The 17456-nt window shown below is 39.8% G+C and overlaps 1 protein-coding gene across 2 annotated transcripts in view; it reads right to left on the reverse strand.

Moving 5' to 3' along the window:
- ZFYVE26 (zinc finger FYVE-type containing 26) overlaps positions 1–17456 on the reverse strand; it is a 51207-nt gene that overhangs the window by 31737 nt on the left and 2014 nt on the right. For both annotated transcript variants that reach the window (XM_030451965.1, XM_030451966.1), the window contains exons 3-15: positions 17145–17223; positions 16208–16297; positions 14024–14576; positions 12561–12691; positions 11541–11705; positions 10444–10532; positions 10000–10160; positions 6727–6909; positions 5597–6253; positions 3101–3190; positions 2321–2389; positions 1539–1690; positions 60–258 (exon numbers count right to left, since the gene is read on the reverse strand). In XM_030451965.1, the coding sequence (XP_030307825.1) occupies positions 60–258; positions 1539–1690; positions 2321–2389; positions 3101–3190; positions 5597–6253; positions 6727–6909; positions 10000–10160; positions 10444–10532; positions 11541–11705; positions 12561–12691; positions 14024–14576; positions 16208–16297; positions 17145–17223 (2618 nt within the window). The remainder of the gene's footprint in view (positions 1–59; positions 259–1538; positions 1691–2320; positions 2390–3100; positions 3191–5596; positions 6254–6726; positions 6910–9999; positions 10161–10443; positions 10533–11540; positions 11706–12560; positions 12692–14023; positions 14577–16207; positions 16298–17144; positions 17224–17456) is intronic.

A 17456-nucleotide genomic window follows, 5' to 3' on the forward strand; every position in this document is an offset into this window, starting at 1 on the left:
TATTCATGTTTTCCATTTATTCCTCATCTTTTGTGATAACTGAAAACCACAGCCCTTACCAGCTGCTGCTGCATTCCCAATAGCTTGCAGTGTTGAACGGCCACTGCCAGATTTCTTGATGCCTCCAGTGCCATTCGATGCCTGATTCTCAATGTTGTGCTCCACCCTTGCCATTTCTCGTACCGCCTCTTGGTAGCGCTCCATGAAAACCAATTCACCATAGCAAGGTGACGTATCCAAATTAAACATCAAAGCCACCTTTCAAAAAAAAAAAAAAAAAGAAATAGAGGTAAATACAGAACATGTCAAAAGACATTTTCAAAGGTCAAAGAGATCTGGAGGTTTTCAGAAGAGATAAGGGAATTTAAAATAAAACAACAAAGAGATATTTGAACTGAAAACACCCCCACAGACACAGCATGGTTGGTTTCTTTGAGACCTTTAAATATCTGAAAGACAGGACCTTGCAGGCATTTTTCAACTATTTTTAGACAGCTCTGCTATTATTTGAATTAATTTTTGTCAACCACACCTTTCAGAGTGACTCATGACTTCTATACACTGTGAAAGTCTTATCAAGTTGGGCCTCCAAAATAAACTATTTAAAACAAGTTCTTATTCAGCAAGGAATTTAAACACAGGATAAGCACAGCTGTGCAAATTCCTATTATCAGTCCAGCAACAGAACATAAATCAAGCTTGAATTCTTTATCAACAGGGATGCTGAAATTCAAAAGTAACAAAGCAAAACAAATGCTTTTTTTGGCCCTTCAAGTAGGGAAAAATGAAATGGCACACTTGACGTCAGACAGAACTAATGAGCTGAGCAGTAACCTGCTGCTTGTGCAACCCTTCAGTGGCATTAACTGCTCCAATATCACTGTCTGAAACTCAGCCAGGTCACAGCTTTTTCCAGAGAATCCAATCACTGATTGGCCCAGAAGCCACACAGAGGACAGGTATGCACAGCTGTGAGGGAAGAACTACAGATGTGCAGACTATCAATTTAAAGTCCTCCTGCCTGTTTTCAGTACTATGAACTTAGCCTCAAAACATACCTCCTCCAAATAAATGTAATTACCACTTTGGCTTTGCTGTGGGTGAGGAATATATTTGCATGTTCCTGCTGAGCAGACAACTGGCAGATTGTCATGGTGTGGATTTACTGACTACAGAGTAAGCAGTTCAGATGCTGCTTCCTCACAAAGCTTCACTTGAGCCCTTGTTCTTCATTTGTTTGAAACACTAAGCTTGGGTAGCTCTGATCAAACATCTTCATGCCTTGAGAACCCAGACTTAAAGAAGGCATTTTTATATAACAAGGAAAAAACCAAAAACCATCCTTGGGATGTTGGTTTGGATTATCTTTGTTCTTTTCACTTCTTTCTACTGTTGAAGAGACTCCGTCCACTCTGAATGCAGATGCTTCAGCCCTGTTCTTGATAATACAGGAGTAGAAATTTCCTCAGCTACAATAACCACAAATGTCAGTATCAAATTAGATTTTTAAATTTACAAAATACATGCAGCTTATTTACCTGATGGGCTTCTACAAAGTTTCCTCTCAAAACACAAGAAACTAGTAGTGATTCTGGTGGGGCGAGCATCATAGGAATGAGGGGATTTTGCTTTTGTGGTCTCACCCTGGTTTCCACATCACTTGAGCCCGACCCATTACTGGTACTTCCCTCTGCATGACAATGGGATTAATCAGTATGCTATTACAGAAAATAAAATTGCTCAACAGCAGCCAAATATCAGATAACATTATTTCACATATTTAACACAAAAACATAGGAGCAGAGTCACAAGCAAGCTTTAGGGTAAAGAGGTCAACATAAAAACTTTAAGAATTTTTGTAGTATTTCACTATTTGGTCAGAAGTTTCAGCTTGGGTCTCATTCAAACATAATGCTGTTCAGTGGCTACATAATATGAATACAGTGCTGGGAAACTGCTTCAATATGGATAAAGTCTTAAGTATTGCATTTATTACATTAACGTGGCATGCCTAAGCCTGCTTTGGGTTACATGACTACCAGCAAAAAAGCTGATTAGCTTTTTTGATTGTTTTCACATTACTACATTGCACACTGTTTCCTGCAAGACAAAAATATCAAGAAAAACCCAATTTTCTTATTCCAGGAGAAGAGATATATACTATTCTATTTAGAAAAAAGTCAGGAAAAATGGGAGCTCTGAGGAGAGAAAAGTTGTAATTCTGTCCTGTACATAGCAGCAATTTGCATTAACTAGTCAAGGAAATACTTCATCATGCACATTGACAAGACAAAGCAAAACTGCTTTCATGGTTTAATACCTGAGGTACTGCTGCTTAGGTCACTACTTGTGCTTTCTAATGATGGACTGGAAGTTCCCTCTTTCCCACCTAAAATGAAAACAAATCCATGCTGACACATTAAATGTGCTTTTTCTGGACAAGATAATTAAAACTTACTGCAAATAACACATCAGGCAACTGCAAAAGATCTTCAAGACTATCTCACAAACAAGTCATCACTGAGGTTGATGATAAATACAAAAACTGTTGATTTGCAGAAAAGGCTTCTTATTTTGTAACATTTCACTCAAAAAACAGATATATCTTTTAAATGCTAAATACAAAAAGGGTGAGGAACCCAACTTCCTCCTCAGGCTGCCAGTTTAAGCGAGAAATTCCTGTAAATTCATACCCTAGATACAACTGTGATACTGTCCTGGTCTGAGCTACTTTAGTAGCCAACCCAGCCTTAAACCATGACAGATATGAAAATATACCCATTGCTGGATATAGCCGAGAAATGGAAGAATTAGTAGTGTAATAGCAAAGTTTTCCCCTGCCCCAAAGCAGAATATGTAAGAAAACTTTTTCTCTTACCAGAATTTAAAATGACATAACTTTTAGTTGTACAAGTGAGCTTTAGAAAAACTACCCAAATCCAAGTAAAACTAAATGAAGACAATTCAAACCAGTTAGAAAACTAAAGGAAGTAATTGTTCTCTACTTGTAGTTGATTAAATCTAGTTGCACTAAGCTTTGAGCTCAGCAAAATTATGTGCATGTCAGAGATGTCTTCTCCAAACCACTTTCTCAACCCACCTGTTTTGTACCTTTGAGATCTACTTCGTTTCTTAAAGCTAGAGCACCTGATTGAAGAGCAGCATCTTCTGGAAGTTGCAGTCTGATATTCTGTGAGACATTTAAACAAAACCATTACCTGGACAGGCCATAAATAAAGTTATTTGTTTACTTTAAGGAACATACATCTACATAGGTAGAGGTATGATGGCAAAGGAAATACCGCTGGTCTCAGATAAAAGGCCTTTGGCAGTAAAGTTTAAACCAGCTCCTTGAAGCACTTTTGATGCAATTAATACTGTGTTTTTTACATTCATACACAATGTTGATTAGAATGTACTATCTTTCCACACACCACTGATGAGTACTTAAGGTCTTTTCCAACCTAAAAATAATTCTATTATTCTAGCTATACAGAAAAACAGACATCATTCAAGTACATAAGCAGCTAGAAACAAGGCAAAATTAGTAAGAAATAAAACAGCAAAAGAGAGGGTTTGATTTATCATTAAATGTTTTGCCATACAACTGCGTTCTTCAGCAATGCAGGGTAGTGTGAACCCTGACCTGGTCAACAATTCTGGAAGTGAGCAAGAAATGGATGTGCCAGCCCTTCAGACAGAAAATACAAGAGATACACAGTGTCAAGAAAAGCTCACCACCTTTCTCTGAAGATGTTCCCCAAACAGCTGTCAAAATGTGCCAGAAGTCACGCCTCAAAAGTACAGAATACCACAGAAAATTGCTGCCTGTCCACTGTAAACACTGAATGCTGCCTACTGAAACATAAGACTCATCATCTCCCTTCCTTTATAGGATAAGACTTGGGAGCTAGTTGGACACAGGTTTGGAAACTTGGAACATATAAGGTCCATACTACCCAATCTTTTTTGGAATGTGAATTTTGGATGGTCAGAGATACACAACAAGCCACATTACAATACAAGCAGAAATCCAACAGCAGCAAGGGCAAACAAATTATAAGACATAGAATCATAGAATCATAGAATCATAGAATCCTAGGGGTTAGAAGGGACCTCGAAAGATCATCTAGTCCAACCCCCCCTGCCAGAGCAGGGCCACCTAGAGTACATCGTGCAGGAACGTGTCCAAGCGGGTTTTGAATGTCTCCAGTGAAGGAGACTCCACGACCCCCCTGGGCAGCCTGTTCCAGGGCTCTGTCACCCTTACAGTAAAAAAATTTTTTCGAATATTCAACTTGAACCTCCTATGCTCCAATTTACACCCATTACCCCTTGTCCTATCACTGGTCACCACTGAGAAAAGCCTAACTCCATCTCCCTGACACTCACCCCTTACATATTTGAAAACATTGATGAGGTCACCCCTCAGTCTCCTTTTCTCCAGACTAAAGAGACCCAGCTCCCTCAGCCTTTCCTCATAAGGGAGATGTTCCACTCCCTTAATCATCTTAGTAGCTCTGCGCTGGACTCTTTCAAGCACTTCCCTGTCCTTCTTGAACTGAGGGGCCCAGAACTGGACACAATACTCCAGGTCCGGCCTCACCAATGCAGAATAGAGGGGGAGGAGAACCTCTCTTGACCTACTAACCACACCCTTTCTAATGCACCCCAGGATGCCATTGGCCTTCTTGGCCACAAGGGCACATTGCTGGCTCATGGTCATCCTCTTGTCTACCAGGACCCCCAGGTCTCTTTCACCTACACTGCTCTCCAGCAGGTCAGTCCCCAACCTATACTGGGACATTGTGTTGTTCTTCCCCAAATGCAAAACTCTACACTTCTCCTTGTTGAACTTCATCATGTTTCTCTCTGCCCAACTCTCCAGCCTGTCTAAGTCTCTCTGAATGGCAGCACGGCCTTCCGGTGTGTCAGCCACTCCTCCTAGCTTAGTGTCATCAGCAAACTTGCTGAGGGTACACTCTATACCCTCATCCAAGTCGTTGATGAAGATATTGAACAACACCGGTCCCAGTACCGACCCCTGAGGGACTCCACTAGTCACACACCTCCAACCAGATTCTGCCCCATTGACAATGACATGGAGAACGGTGAAAAATAGGTTCCTGGGCATGTTGTTCTAGCTACTCCTGAGAAGTGGGCTGCATCTCAGAATAACCTAACTTCATTTTATACATGTTCCTGACATGTTTCCAGACTGGGCTAAATTAACACTGCCCACAAACAAAGTGAGTCTATCTGGCTTGCACTGGATCACCCACCACCGCACCCCTACGCATCGCTGCACTATCAACATAACTTGTGACAAAGGGGCAGGACAAGGACAGGCAAACTGAAGCAGTGTCCATAAAGGGGAGGGGGAAAAGGAAAAGAAACCCCAAACCTCTGGATTATAACAGAGATCACTCCTACTGGAAAATTGTGCAGGAACCAGGTGATCTGTAACTAGGTCACTCTCCTATCTGCCAAAATGTGCTCCCTCAGTAAGATGCTCAGGGAATGTAATCTTGAGACCACTGCCTGGACAGCTGTACTAGAACAATGTCAGTATATCAGAAAGTGCCAAATACAATACCTGCATTTCTGTTACTCATCACCACCTTGTATCGCCAGTGAGCTTCAGAAAGGTATTTGGAAAACTGTAACACACGACTTCCAAAGGCATCTCTGCTTGAAGAAAGATTCAAGCACTCAACAAGATCCATCTCTTCACGGAGCACATTACTGGAGTCCCATGGGAGAGAACTCTGAATTTCTTCCAGATGACTGAGGAGCAATGTGAGAAAGGCATCCATAGCCATGTCATCCACTAAAAATCCAGTAACACCACTGGTGAAGTGTTTCAGATCTAAGTAGCTCAGCCTGGAGGCTTCATAGCTTCTGCCATCTAACATCAAGTCATGAAGATCTTGGGTGTCTGTGAGAGCTGTCTCAGTAGCCAGCAGACGCTTCTCTGATTTCTTTTCAGCCTCAATGAGGCGTCGTGGACTTCCTGAGGTGGAAGACTGCTGACTAGCACTGCCTTCTACAGGGAGAGTAGTTCTCTTTGTGTCAAGATCATCATCCTCTGCATAGTCCTCAGGTAGAGGAGTCTCTACTGTATGGAGGTCATTGTAGGAAACAAAAAGCAAGGAGAAGATATTCTCCAAAACCTCCAGGCGCAGAGGAGCAGGAATACTCCTTAAGAACTGTTCACATTTGACAAGGTACTGAGGGAATACTGAAGAGCAATCTGTATAATAAAGAACAAAAGTAAAGAACACTTAACAACATTTTCCAGGGGTTCCTCCCACCTTTGCCCTTTAATAAAATCCTAGTAGAGGGAACTGTCCCAGTGGCTCAGAGCCAATCATTCCTCCACAAACTAAGTACATATATGTTCAACTTTTTACATTTCAAAAAAGTAATTTGCATTACTGAGAGGCAGGATGCACGCTATCACCTATGCAATGATGTGAAAACTTAAATAACACACATTTTACAGCATGAGCTCTTACAGAAGAGCTATTACTATCTTATAATATTCCCTTATTTTTGCACTGTATTTTAAATACAACTACCTGAAATATTTTAAACCAAAGCAGATAGCTTATTCATACCTATTACTGGGTAATACATACCTATTGCTAAAGGTAACAGCATCTCAAAGAAATGCCATTATACTTGTTTGCAAAGACTTTGCTACCTGAAAAAAAAGCCAACCACCTGCTGGTTCTTCAGAAGTTGTATCTTCAGGGATACCACCACGAAGGCTGTGCATGCAATCTTTGCACGTGGAATGCTTGTGTGAACTGACACAGAGAGCATAGATGGCATACTTCATGGCACAAAATGCTCGGAAGAGCGCCAGGTCGCGTTGCTGACTCAGGGTGTTCGGGGAGGTTGCTGCTGTAGATGGAAATAAAGGTGGTGAGGGGTAAGAGGTAGACAAGAAAACAAGTTCATTTTTTCTTGTAGTTACCACACTGCAATGCTTTTACAGTCCTCCTTCCCCCATGTCACCTACATCCCAGCTTTTCTCTATTCTCACTACTACTTCACAACATTTTAAAAAAATCAAAACACAACAGATGGGCACAGAAAAGTCAGGCTCGAAAGAAATTTTCTGTGAATTTGCATTACAGGATTTGGCTACTGCACAGTATGATCAGAACCTGCTCACAATGAGTTTCAGCAGAGGTACATGGCTGAACTATACAGCTGCATTACAATACAGGGACAAACCCTACCTCTTTCCAGCATCTTAAGAGTTTTGTGTTCAATCACAGATTAGCAGGGAGATAACAGACTGGCTATGACCACAGTGAGAACAGAGTACCAACACCTCTGCACTTTTGTCCTAATAACTACCTATCATGGTTTGATTCTAACCACGTCTGGCTGTACAGATCATATACAATTTGCAATATATTGAGGAAAAGTACAGTCCCACAGTTTCCTTCAAATATTTATGGTAAAGGCAACTTGGGGTTCTACACCCACTATTTCCCCCTTTTGATTATTGTTGAGGAACTGTGTCACATGCCAGAGACATGGTCTATTCTTACTGCAAAAGAACACCAGAGCTGCAAACAATGTACAAGCCACATCATTATCCTCTTCACCTAGGAAAAGCAAACCAACAAAAATATACCAGACAGTGTTAAATTAGTGTTTGAATCCATTATCCTTCATACTTTTACAAGCGATAAGTTGTCCTGCCTCTTCTCAAGGAGAGGAAGCATTAGCTAAAGTATTTTTAAACAAAGCACTGGTTTGCTGTACTGCTGAAGTCCCCATGCAATCTCTGGGACTGAACAGCATTACCTAGAAAGTGCTTCCACAATGTCCTCCACAAGGCTGGAGCACAATTTCAACAAGCACCAGCCTGAACTCTCATGAAAACTACAGAGCAACCAAGACAAAAGCCCCAAGAGCATGAACAGCTTGAAACCAATTATCCCTTATCATTGCCATTCTAAACAGCAGGAACTGCAACACAGACAGCAGACAGAACAGAGGGAACATCCAAGTATGAATCATTTACAGAACCCATCTGGGCACAGAAACACTGTAATTCATCAGCAGCTCTATGCTAATTTGTATAATCCCAAAAGCTCTCAGTACCACTGTCTTAAGATGTCTTCAGGCTGGTGAAGCAAGAGATCTGATAAAGAGTCTTCTGAAACAGAGAACTAGCTGAAGATACACAAAGATACACTGATAATCAAATGCAAGTTCAAAACACTTTCGCCTCCCATGTGGAAACTTGGATGCAGTCAGCCTGTGTCAATATTCATGTCTAAACCAACCCTTTTCCTTGTACCAGTACTGAAGAACTACACTTTAACTACAAACACTTGATTTTCCCATGCCAGAAATAGTAAAAGCTTTTTCTTGAATTCTGTAATGCACAAGGAAATGTCTGCCCATCATTCCTTTTGTTAGTGTGGGTGCTTAAGGCCACACTACACACTGATCTGAAGGGTGACTGGATACAAATGTCAACCGCTGCTGTTGCTCCAGTTTCATTACTGCTGCTGACAGATGTGTGTCAGAAAGAAGGGGAAGAACGGGAACTTTGTAGGGTGAGGGGAGAAAAAGGCTTGTTAAGACTGTCAAGTCAGGCAAATCAAAACTTTGAGTCCCTTCCTTCCTTCAGGTTTCAAAGTAGTCTTTTTTTCACATTTTATTCAACTGTGAATAGACTGAATAGATTTTATTCAGCTGTGTTTATACAATTAACTGGCTTTTACAATAATCACTAGTCTGAAAAACAGAGGGGATTTTTCTTCATTTAACTAATTCCGTAAATAAAGGTGATGAAAAAGTAGAGAAACAACAGCCATAGTTGTTCTGTTACAGTCATGCAGCTCCCAGAAGATATCTTTTTGAAAAGGTTTTGACAGAATTTATGCAGAGAACATTTAAAAGATAAGAGCTAATTAAAAATACCAACAATGGCAATAACAAAGCTATTAATTTCAAAAAGCAGCACGTTGAAACCACATATATATATATATATATACACTCAATCATTAAGTTTTTAAAGACTATTCAGGACAACTGGGATTATAAGTTTAGTAATAAAATCTGTAAAAACAGGACTAGAAAACAGCATCCTAACAATATGATACTGGAAGGAGGGAAAACTGCTTCCCACTAAGTAATCTGGAGGGTCTATGGAAGATCCATCACTGAGTCCTCTCAACACAACTCAGGTTGAAATTACATATGTACAAATTCCCATCCTTCGGTGAAATAAGGCACAAAACACTGTAGTTTTATCAGTTCTAGTACATTCAAGGAAGACTGAGCACCTTATCATTACTAAGAGGCCTTAGCAGAAAACAGCATTAAAATAGCAGCAGCTGCATCTGGATATAGGCCACAATCAAAAGAGCAGATAAGGAGAGTCACTTCTAGGAGGAGCAATGTGTTCAGTAATCTCAGGGATTACAGGCACTGAACTGGATCACAGGAAGATGAGAGAAGTGAGACAAAAGAGAAGTGAACACAACCTGCAGGCAAGGCTCACTGATTTTAGTATTAAAGTAGCATTTTGTATCTTTAAAAATTAAGTGTTACAGTATGAGATATTGTCAATTTCATCTGGCTTTATGCTTTGATCTTAAACTTAAGTGTATAGCTGGCTGAAATACAAATCATACACTCACTTTTCAAGCTAAGGTTATTAGGCAATATATAAGTTACAATGAGCAGTACATAAGAGCCCATGCAGTCTGGTTATCATTTTGAAGAAGTTCTTTCAGAGATCTGTCCTTGCGAAAACTCTTAACATCTTCTCAGGAAACAATTTACTCCCCAGAAAGATTCTCCAGTAATTTCCACATGCTCTCAAGTTTTATTCCATGAAATAGCTAATAAATTATTTACTGAAGTAGGTCATAAGAAAAGATTCTTCCTGGTAAAAATACTGAGCAGCACATATTCACTGGAAAGGGGGCTTTCTGTGTTCTCATGATCCTGCACACTTACCATGCACCTGTTGGTCTCTAGCAGGAACTTTTTGGAGAAGATCGATAACATCATCTTCATTCAGTGCCAGAAGATTAGTGAGATGATGAAGAGAGTACACTGCAGTGTGGCAATCCAGACTGTGCAGGTGTTGCAAAAGAACCTTCCTTGGGACAGTGATACTGCAAGAGAAAAGAAAGAGATGGCACAAACACATTTAGGGCTCTCAGCCATCTTTAGAGATGTATCTTCCACTCTAATTCCGACTCACCAAACTACTCCAGTTAAAAACAAAACTAAACAGCCTAATTAATGCCCATGAAGCAATTTCAAGAGTTTGTAAGAGTCATCAGGAGCTGATTAGCCAAGATTCACAGAAAAATAACACAATTTTTATTTGCATACATAAATTGATTTGGCAGATTTAGCAAGACAGTTTGGGAAAATTCCTTCCAATTATTTTACCTGTTTCGCTGCATGCACCATTCAAGAATTTCCACCTGAGCCCACAGCCCATCACAGAAATCTTTCAGTACTGAATCATTGCACAGATCCTAATTGAAAAGACAAATACAAGAATCCCTTTACAACAAAACCTGTAGTCAGACAGCAGAACCAAGCCCATGTCACATATAGGATATTCATAGGACTTCTTTATTGAGGTGGCAACTTTCAAATACAAAAAATTGCCAGTTTTATCACAAAAGCAGCAAGGGCTATTCTGAAGGACCATCCAAATCAGTCAGCCTCCACTCAACACACCAGCAGACCATGGAAAGGTGGCTACATCTCTTTTCAAAGGTAGCTTTCCAAATGCAAATTAATGCTTTTTACTAACAGTCCAAGACACAAACTTCTAGAACTAATCATGTACCAGAATAGATGATATACAGTTATTCTCCTTTTCCATATGCTTTTCTACTACAGATGCCTGCCTGTAGTAGACTTTTATCTAAGACTTGCTTTACAAAGGCTACTGAAGAGACCTTCCATTTATTATCAACTGTAGGTAATTCCCTTGAGGCAATACAAACCCTGATCTATCCCAATAATACAGCAGTGCAAGGCTCCCTGTCTCCCCACCTCTGTCATTCAATTCACTTGACAGACATCTGGCCTCTACAACCCCAGATTTAACAACCTCTGTCTTCTTTCCAAGACTCCCCCAGACAAGAAAAATCTTTCAGTCACAGGTTTTGCCATTTAGCATTTCATTTTTGAGAATGCATATGGGAAATTTCCAAGCCACCCTGTTGCTGAGCTCAGGTTAGTTGTGACCAGAATTAGTCACTATCCAGGGATGACTCACTGGATAAAATGACACTGATCAAACATCCCCCAGCTCTCTCCAAAACGAGACAACAACTGTTGTTATTTATCAACAGTTTATCAACTGTTGTTCATTATCATAACTTTCAGTTGTAAATTGGGGGGCCTTTTAATTTTTTTTTTTTGCAAGCCAGGAAAAAATCCAATCAGAAACCCAACCAAGAACTTAAGCAAATAAACTGCATTATTTGGACTCAAACTGGAATACCACCACTTCCTTTCAGATGAGATACCTGAGTTTTGTGAAGATTCCATAGCAATGCCTTTGCTGATTCCAAGCTTTGACAATGAGTCCATCCTAGCAAAACCAAGAGGCGGCTAAGGGGGCTGAATTCTCTCCTCAATAAGCTGTTCAGGCCTGAGTAGTCTTCTCTTTTCAGTAAACTTAATCCGGTTACCTAGAAAGCAAAAGGAAAAAATATTTCTCCAAAATGCAGAGAAGCATAATGTCTGGCAGGTTACATAAGTAAATACCCATTTCAGTAACAGCTGCACTAAAGTTAATGAAGTTCTGCATCTGGAACTTCCCTAAACATATATTCCAAGCTATAAAGTGCTCCACAGTAAAACTGTTGTAAGAAGAAATTAATAATTTCAAAAATCTAGTACAGAGCAATCTCATACTTCCATACTACATTATATTTATGTTGCTTCTATTGATTATGTGTCTATAAAGGGCATTATGAAAAAAGCTTCAATCAGCACGTTACCTAGAAGTGGAAGTATGTTCATCCTTAAGAATTTGCACTTTAAAGATGACCAGCTACTTGTATTCTATTTCTTCCATTTATGTAAATACATTTAAATAATTTAATTCATACCAGTCTTCAAGCTCTCCAAAATATAAATTTTACTATGCAAACTCTTTGAAAAGTCTCACTACCCCAAGTCTACCAGCATCAGAAAAGCAAATGCAACGAGCTCAAAGCTATGGGGTAAATCACGTGGCATATCCAACAAAGTTACAAGCAGAGTACAAGATTTGTTAAACCCTAAAGATCTCCTCTTCAGTTTGCATGCAGATGCATGAGCTTTTCTAAAAATTTCACTAAATGTTTTGAGTTCACCACACAGCTGAAAGTAGGGAAAGTTATCATCAGTTATACCCTTGGTCCTGTAAGTCAACACCCCTATAATGAGCACTATTTTAATACAAAATGCTTCTGTGCATCACCAAGAGATGTTCAATACAGAGGCCATCTTCAGCTATCTTTGAGTTTCCCCAGAGGTCCTATCAGAGCTTACGGCCATACCAGAATCTGTTCCAGAAAGTGTTTGCTGCTGCTCAAACAGTAGAAATAGGTTTTCTTCCAAGAAACAGCCTCTTTGGGATCTGAGAACAAACTCATCACTGTTCGCTCTGTATCCAGCTGGTCAGATGAACCTAAAAATCACAAGAAGATCAGCTTCCAGTAGAGAGTGGTGCCCTCAAAAGAAGCATAAATACTATTAATTTAAATTGAGAAACCTCAACATTTCCTCAAATACTAACCAGCTACTACAAGTTAACGATTAAGACATTCAAATATTGCTACTGGACAACAAGAAAGCCAACCAGGAGTTTGACAGAAAATCAACAGGTGAGATAGGAAACTGTCTGGAGAGTGTTTAACTCAATAAGAGCCTGTTCAGCACACAGGTTGTTTGAACTATCTCAAGTCACACCACCATTCTTTCTTTAGTCATCTGCATCTTATCTGTATGTTGCATGAATTCTCACTTGTGCTCAGACACATTGCTGCTTTGTGTGCCCTTAGCAAAGACTTGTCCCACACAGGAACTTGTTAGATCAGTGCAAAGCAAGCAATTAACTACTTTGAGTGCTATTCCTGCCTCCATTTCTCATCCACCACAAAGGAGCAATAACTGTAGTTATGAGAAATGCTAGAGCCTGCCACACCACACGAGCCTGAACCTCCCCTCAGCAATCCCTGAAAGGAAGGGAGGAGAGAGGATACAAATCCCACCAACTTACACTTTCAGTACAGAGGCAAACAAAAGAGGGCAGGCATTCTAGCTTCTCCCTCCTTGCATGTTCACCTGCCACTTTCCTGACAAGGGTTTGGGCACCACTTGCCATCCAGCTTCAACTGAGATGCTGAACTAAATGTACCAGTCATAGGGAGCTAGACAGGAGGTGTGGAGTTAAAGCCAGTACAACAGTAACAGCTGGGCCTGACAAATGAACAGGTAACCATACCACATCTTCTTTCCAGATGAGATACTGACTCACTCCATGTCTCTCTCCACTTCTAGAAGGTTTTTTTCCCTATATTAAGGGGTTTGAATGTTTTGGGACTACTGACACAGTTGAACTGTGAGTGCCCTGAAATGGAACATCCTCCAACATAGATGACCCTGAGCTGCTGAACAAACAAAATCTTTACATACATATTGAGAGTCAAAGTTCCAGTTACAAACAAGGAATTCAGCAGAAGAAATGCTCAGCAAATTAAAACAGAGCGCAACAAGGGGTAGTAAAGAAAGTGCTCACAGATTAAGATAGCACAGACTGCAGAAACATAGAGAGCACCCTGGGGTTCTGATGCAAATTCCTTGCTTTAAGTCATTTTAGCATTGTATTTTACAAAACTCCACAACTTGTTGAGACACCTTAGCAAGAACAGTGCCCAACTTCTTGACAGCTGGTCTGTTTAATGACTCAATAATAGCTTTGTTAAATAAGACATTAAAAAAAACAAAAAGTGAAACAAACCTTTTTGTATTGATTTTGACACTAGAAATTTTTCTCTTGTTCTTTCTATAAAAACACTGCTATACAGGCTTAACAGGCCATGGCTCTGTTTCCTCAACATACAGCTTAGTAGCTTCTCCTCCCTCAGTGGGCTTCCTTCAGCCCAGCATACATCCATGAGCTCCCTGAAAAGCTGCCGAACTTCATCTGCCTGATGCTCCACCTCAAAAGTCACTATGCTAAGAGCAGCATAAATTGTATCTACTAGTTCTCTTTGATCCAGCTCTGCTGAAATCTCAGAACTGCACTGAAGCCTCTGCAGAGATTTCAAGGAGTCCCGAAGAAATTCAACAAAGATGTTTTGCAAAGAGAAATATTGCTGGAGTGAGGTGCTGTGTGCATCTCTTTCCTCCTGGAAGAACTCCAGGAGGGCTCTTGCCCTCTGGGGAGTCCGCAACAAAAGCTTCCGGAGGGCTGAAACAGCATCCAAGCTGAATCTGTGAGGACAGCCATCTCTTCTTTTCCTCTCTGTCATGTGTTTGTTCTGGGTGCATTCAAATGCTTCAAACAGCTCCTAGTAGGGAAGCAATAAACAAGTAAGCCTTTCAGACTCCATTAAAAACATGAAATAAATTATAGAAAACATAGGAGAAACTTGAAAGCAAGAAGATAATATGATGCTGCTGATTCAACTAGGAAACCAAGTAATCATGGTCCACCTTGTCTAATATTCTTCCTAGAAGAATGGATATGCCTCAATAAGTAACAAAATAAAGAGAATTTTGTAAGACACAGAGATGAAGTTGAGTGCCCTATTTCTGTGCAACAGTGCAGATAATCATGGAATTTTTCATGGCCTTGGGGGTTAGATGGTAATGTACACAGAATTCACTGGCTATTAACAGTCTTCAAGCAGACTTATTTTAATCAACAGTCAAGTTTACCCTGCTTGCTTTCATCCTCCATCTGCTAACCCTACATCCTCACAAAAACATCGAATACTTTTATTTCAACATATTTAAAAGCTGCCAATACCTTCTGAATAATTTTTCATTATCCATCTAAAAAAGGCAAAAAAACCTTCTTTTAAGATTTAGAACATATTAGTCTACAAGCAACATCCAAGGACATTCCACACACCATGCCAGGTCTAATTCTGTTGAAACCAACACCAAATTAGGACCATTCTGCAGTTAGTAACTCTCCCAATATTCTGCCATATACTTGCTTGGGATATTAATCTATCTTTGCATATTTCCATGTATTTCTCAAATAAACCATTCTGCATGTATTAATAATGGAAAAATGGCTCCTGTACCTCAGAACACACATACCAAATAATGTCAGTAATAACAGTACAAGACCAAAAAAACTTCTAGGAAGGGGAGAGAGGGTTGTGGAGGAGATGAAAATCAAGATCTTAAAATGTGCTTGCTGACTTTGGTTTATTTTGGATTTTAGCTTTACAATTACTAGAGAAGTCTATAGACATAAGACTGTGGGAAGTAGCTACAGTCAAGGCTGAAGTGTGCTAGAAAGACAACACAGAAAAGCTTGTTCATTGCCTGCCTATGGCCTCTTCTCTAGCAGTTGAAGGCACACTGGATTAACTTCAGAAAGGGATCTGAATTACAATCTCTTTCAGCTGCCCAGATGTCCTGGTTTGGGCCAGGGTAAAGGTGATATTCTGTTTTGTACTTTTGCTTTCAGCTAAGTTTCTGACCCATGCCAGCCTGGATCTGTGTGTTCCTGCCTCCAGCTCCCTATTGCTGCTGACTCCAGGAGTCCAGCCTGGACCTTCCCAGGGCTGCCCTAAAGCCTTGGTGGTGATGTGAGAGTTATTGGGGGAGAAGGGGGAGGAATGTGGTTATCAATTTTCCTGTATATTTGTATCTATTTAGTAATTTTTTTTCCTTTTTATCATTACTGTTCCAATAAAGCTGTGTAGTTCAGTTTCCAACCCATAAGTCTCTCTCCCTTATTATCTCTCCTTTATTTATCAGGGAGGAAAGGGGGATTAATAGAAAGTATCTGATACTCAGTTTAATTGCCGGGCCAGTGTTAAACCCTGACACCAGAACATTACTAAACCCTTAGTATCTCAGTCAGTCAAGTCAGCAGAAAGCATTAACTTTGATCCCCAAACCTGATACAGTTGCACACTCAGTGTAACTAACAACAAGGAGGGGATCTGAAGCAGCTCACCTTGAGGACTTCCTCAGAGACATCTTTCTGTAGTTCTTCCAAGAACAGTAAAAATTCTGTTTCTTTCTGAAGAACCACTGGAACAGTTTTCTGAAAAAATTTGAGAGAATGGGAAAGACAGAAGCCAATGCCATTAAAACTTCAGCTTTTTTACATTATCATGTAAACTTAATCTTCATTATTTCATTAACATTTTGAGCACACTGAAAGAGATCTCGATGAAGATATCTAATTCTCAATTGAAGGCCATTCCACCACAGTTTGGTTCCACTCCTGCACCAATTAATTTCATTTATTCCCCATTTGGAAACAAGTACAGAGACACTTTGTCAAAAATTACAATTCTATCAATTAGTGACATCTTTCCTCAGATAGAAATGAAAAAAAGGGAAGTTTAAGCACTGACAAGGAAAAATGAATTTTTACAAAAAGTATGATCACATACACCAGAGTGCCAACTCAAAAAAAAAAAAAAAAAAGGGAATAAAGACTGATTTCTCCTTTACTCATGAAATACAGTGTGCCTGTCTCTGTGACAACAGCAATACAGAAAGCACATCCCATCTCAAGTTTATAAAGAACTGTCTGCTGTCTGACCTATTTCATCTTGAAGGTATGAAAGATGAACATATGCAGAAGTCAATACAGTCGTTCCTTCCATTTACAGAAATGCTCAAAGCTAAAAAACCAACATCTATCATCTAAACAAACAAACAAACAAGAAAATCCCATTGCTCCTCTTCAATGTGAAGATTTAATAGTTGGTTTTTGACACATTCTTAAAAGCAAAAACAATGCACCAGCTACCTTAAGAACTTAATTCCATGAAACACAGGAAAGCCTTTAATTTAAATAAGCAGTTAGGCAGACATCTTGCACTTGGAAGTAAAAAGTCTGAGTTCTAAGTTGCACTTGGAAGTCTGAGATATTTCTGTACCTGGTTCCTGGCAAGCCATTTTTCCAGCACAAGAAGCCAAAGCCACGCAGTTCTCCATGGGCTGGAATTCTCTCCACATCTACAGAAGCAACAAGCACATAGACTGGATTATTTAAGGTCATTCCAATCTCTAAGATCCTGGAAAACGCTGTCAGAGGTTTGATCTTTACATTTTTTTATTTTGATCTTTTTTTTTTTTTTGTGTAAGATAAAACCAAAGATGACTAAATAACTGAAAACAAGTCAGACAGGAAGAAAATGCACAGGAAACAGAATATTGGTACCACTTACACATTAACTTGATGATTTCTG

The sequence above is a fragment of the Calypte anna genome, chromosome 5A, assembly GCF_003957555.1.
Source record: "Calypte anna isolate BGI_N300 chromosome 5A, bCalAnn1_v1.p, whole genome shotgun sequence".
Taxonomy (NCBI): Eukaryota; Metazoa; Chordata; class Aves; order Apodiformes; family Trochilidae; genus Calypte; species Calypte anna.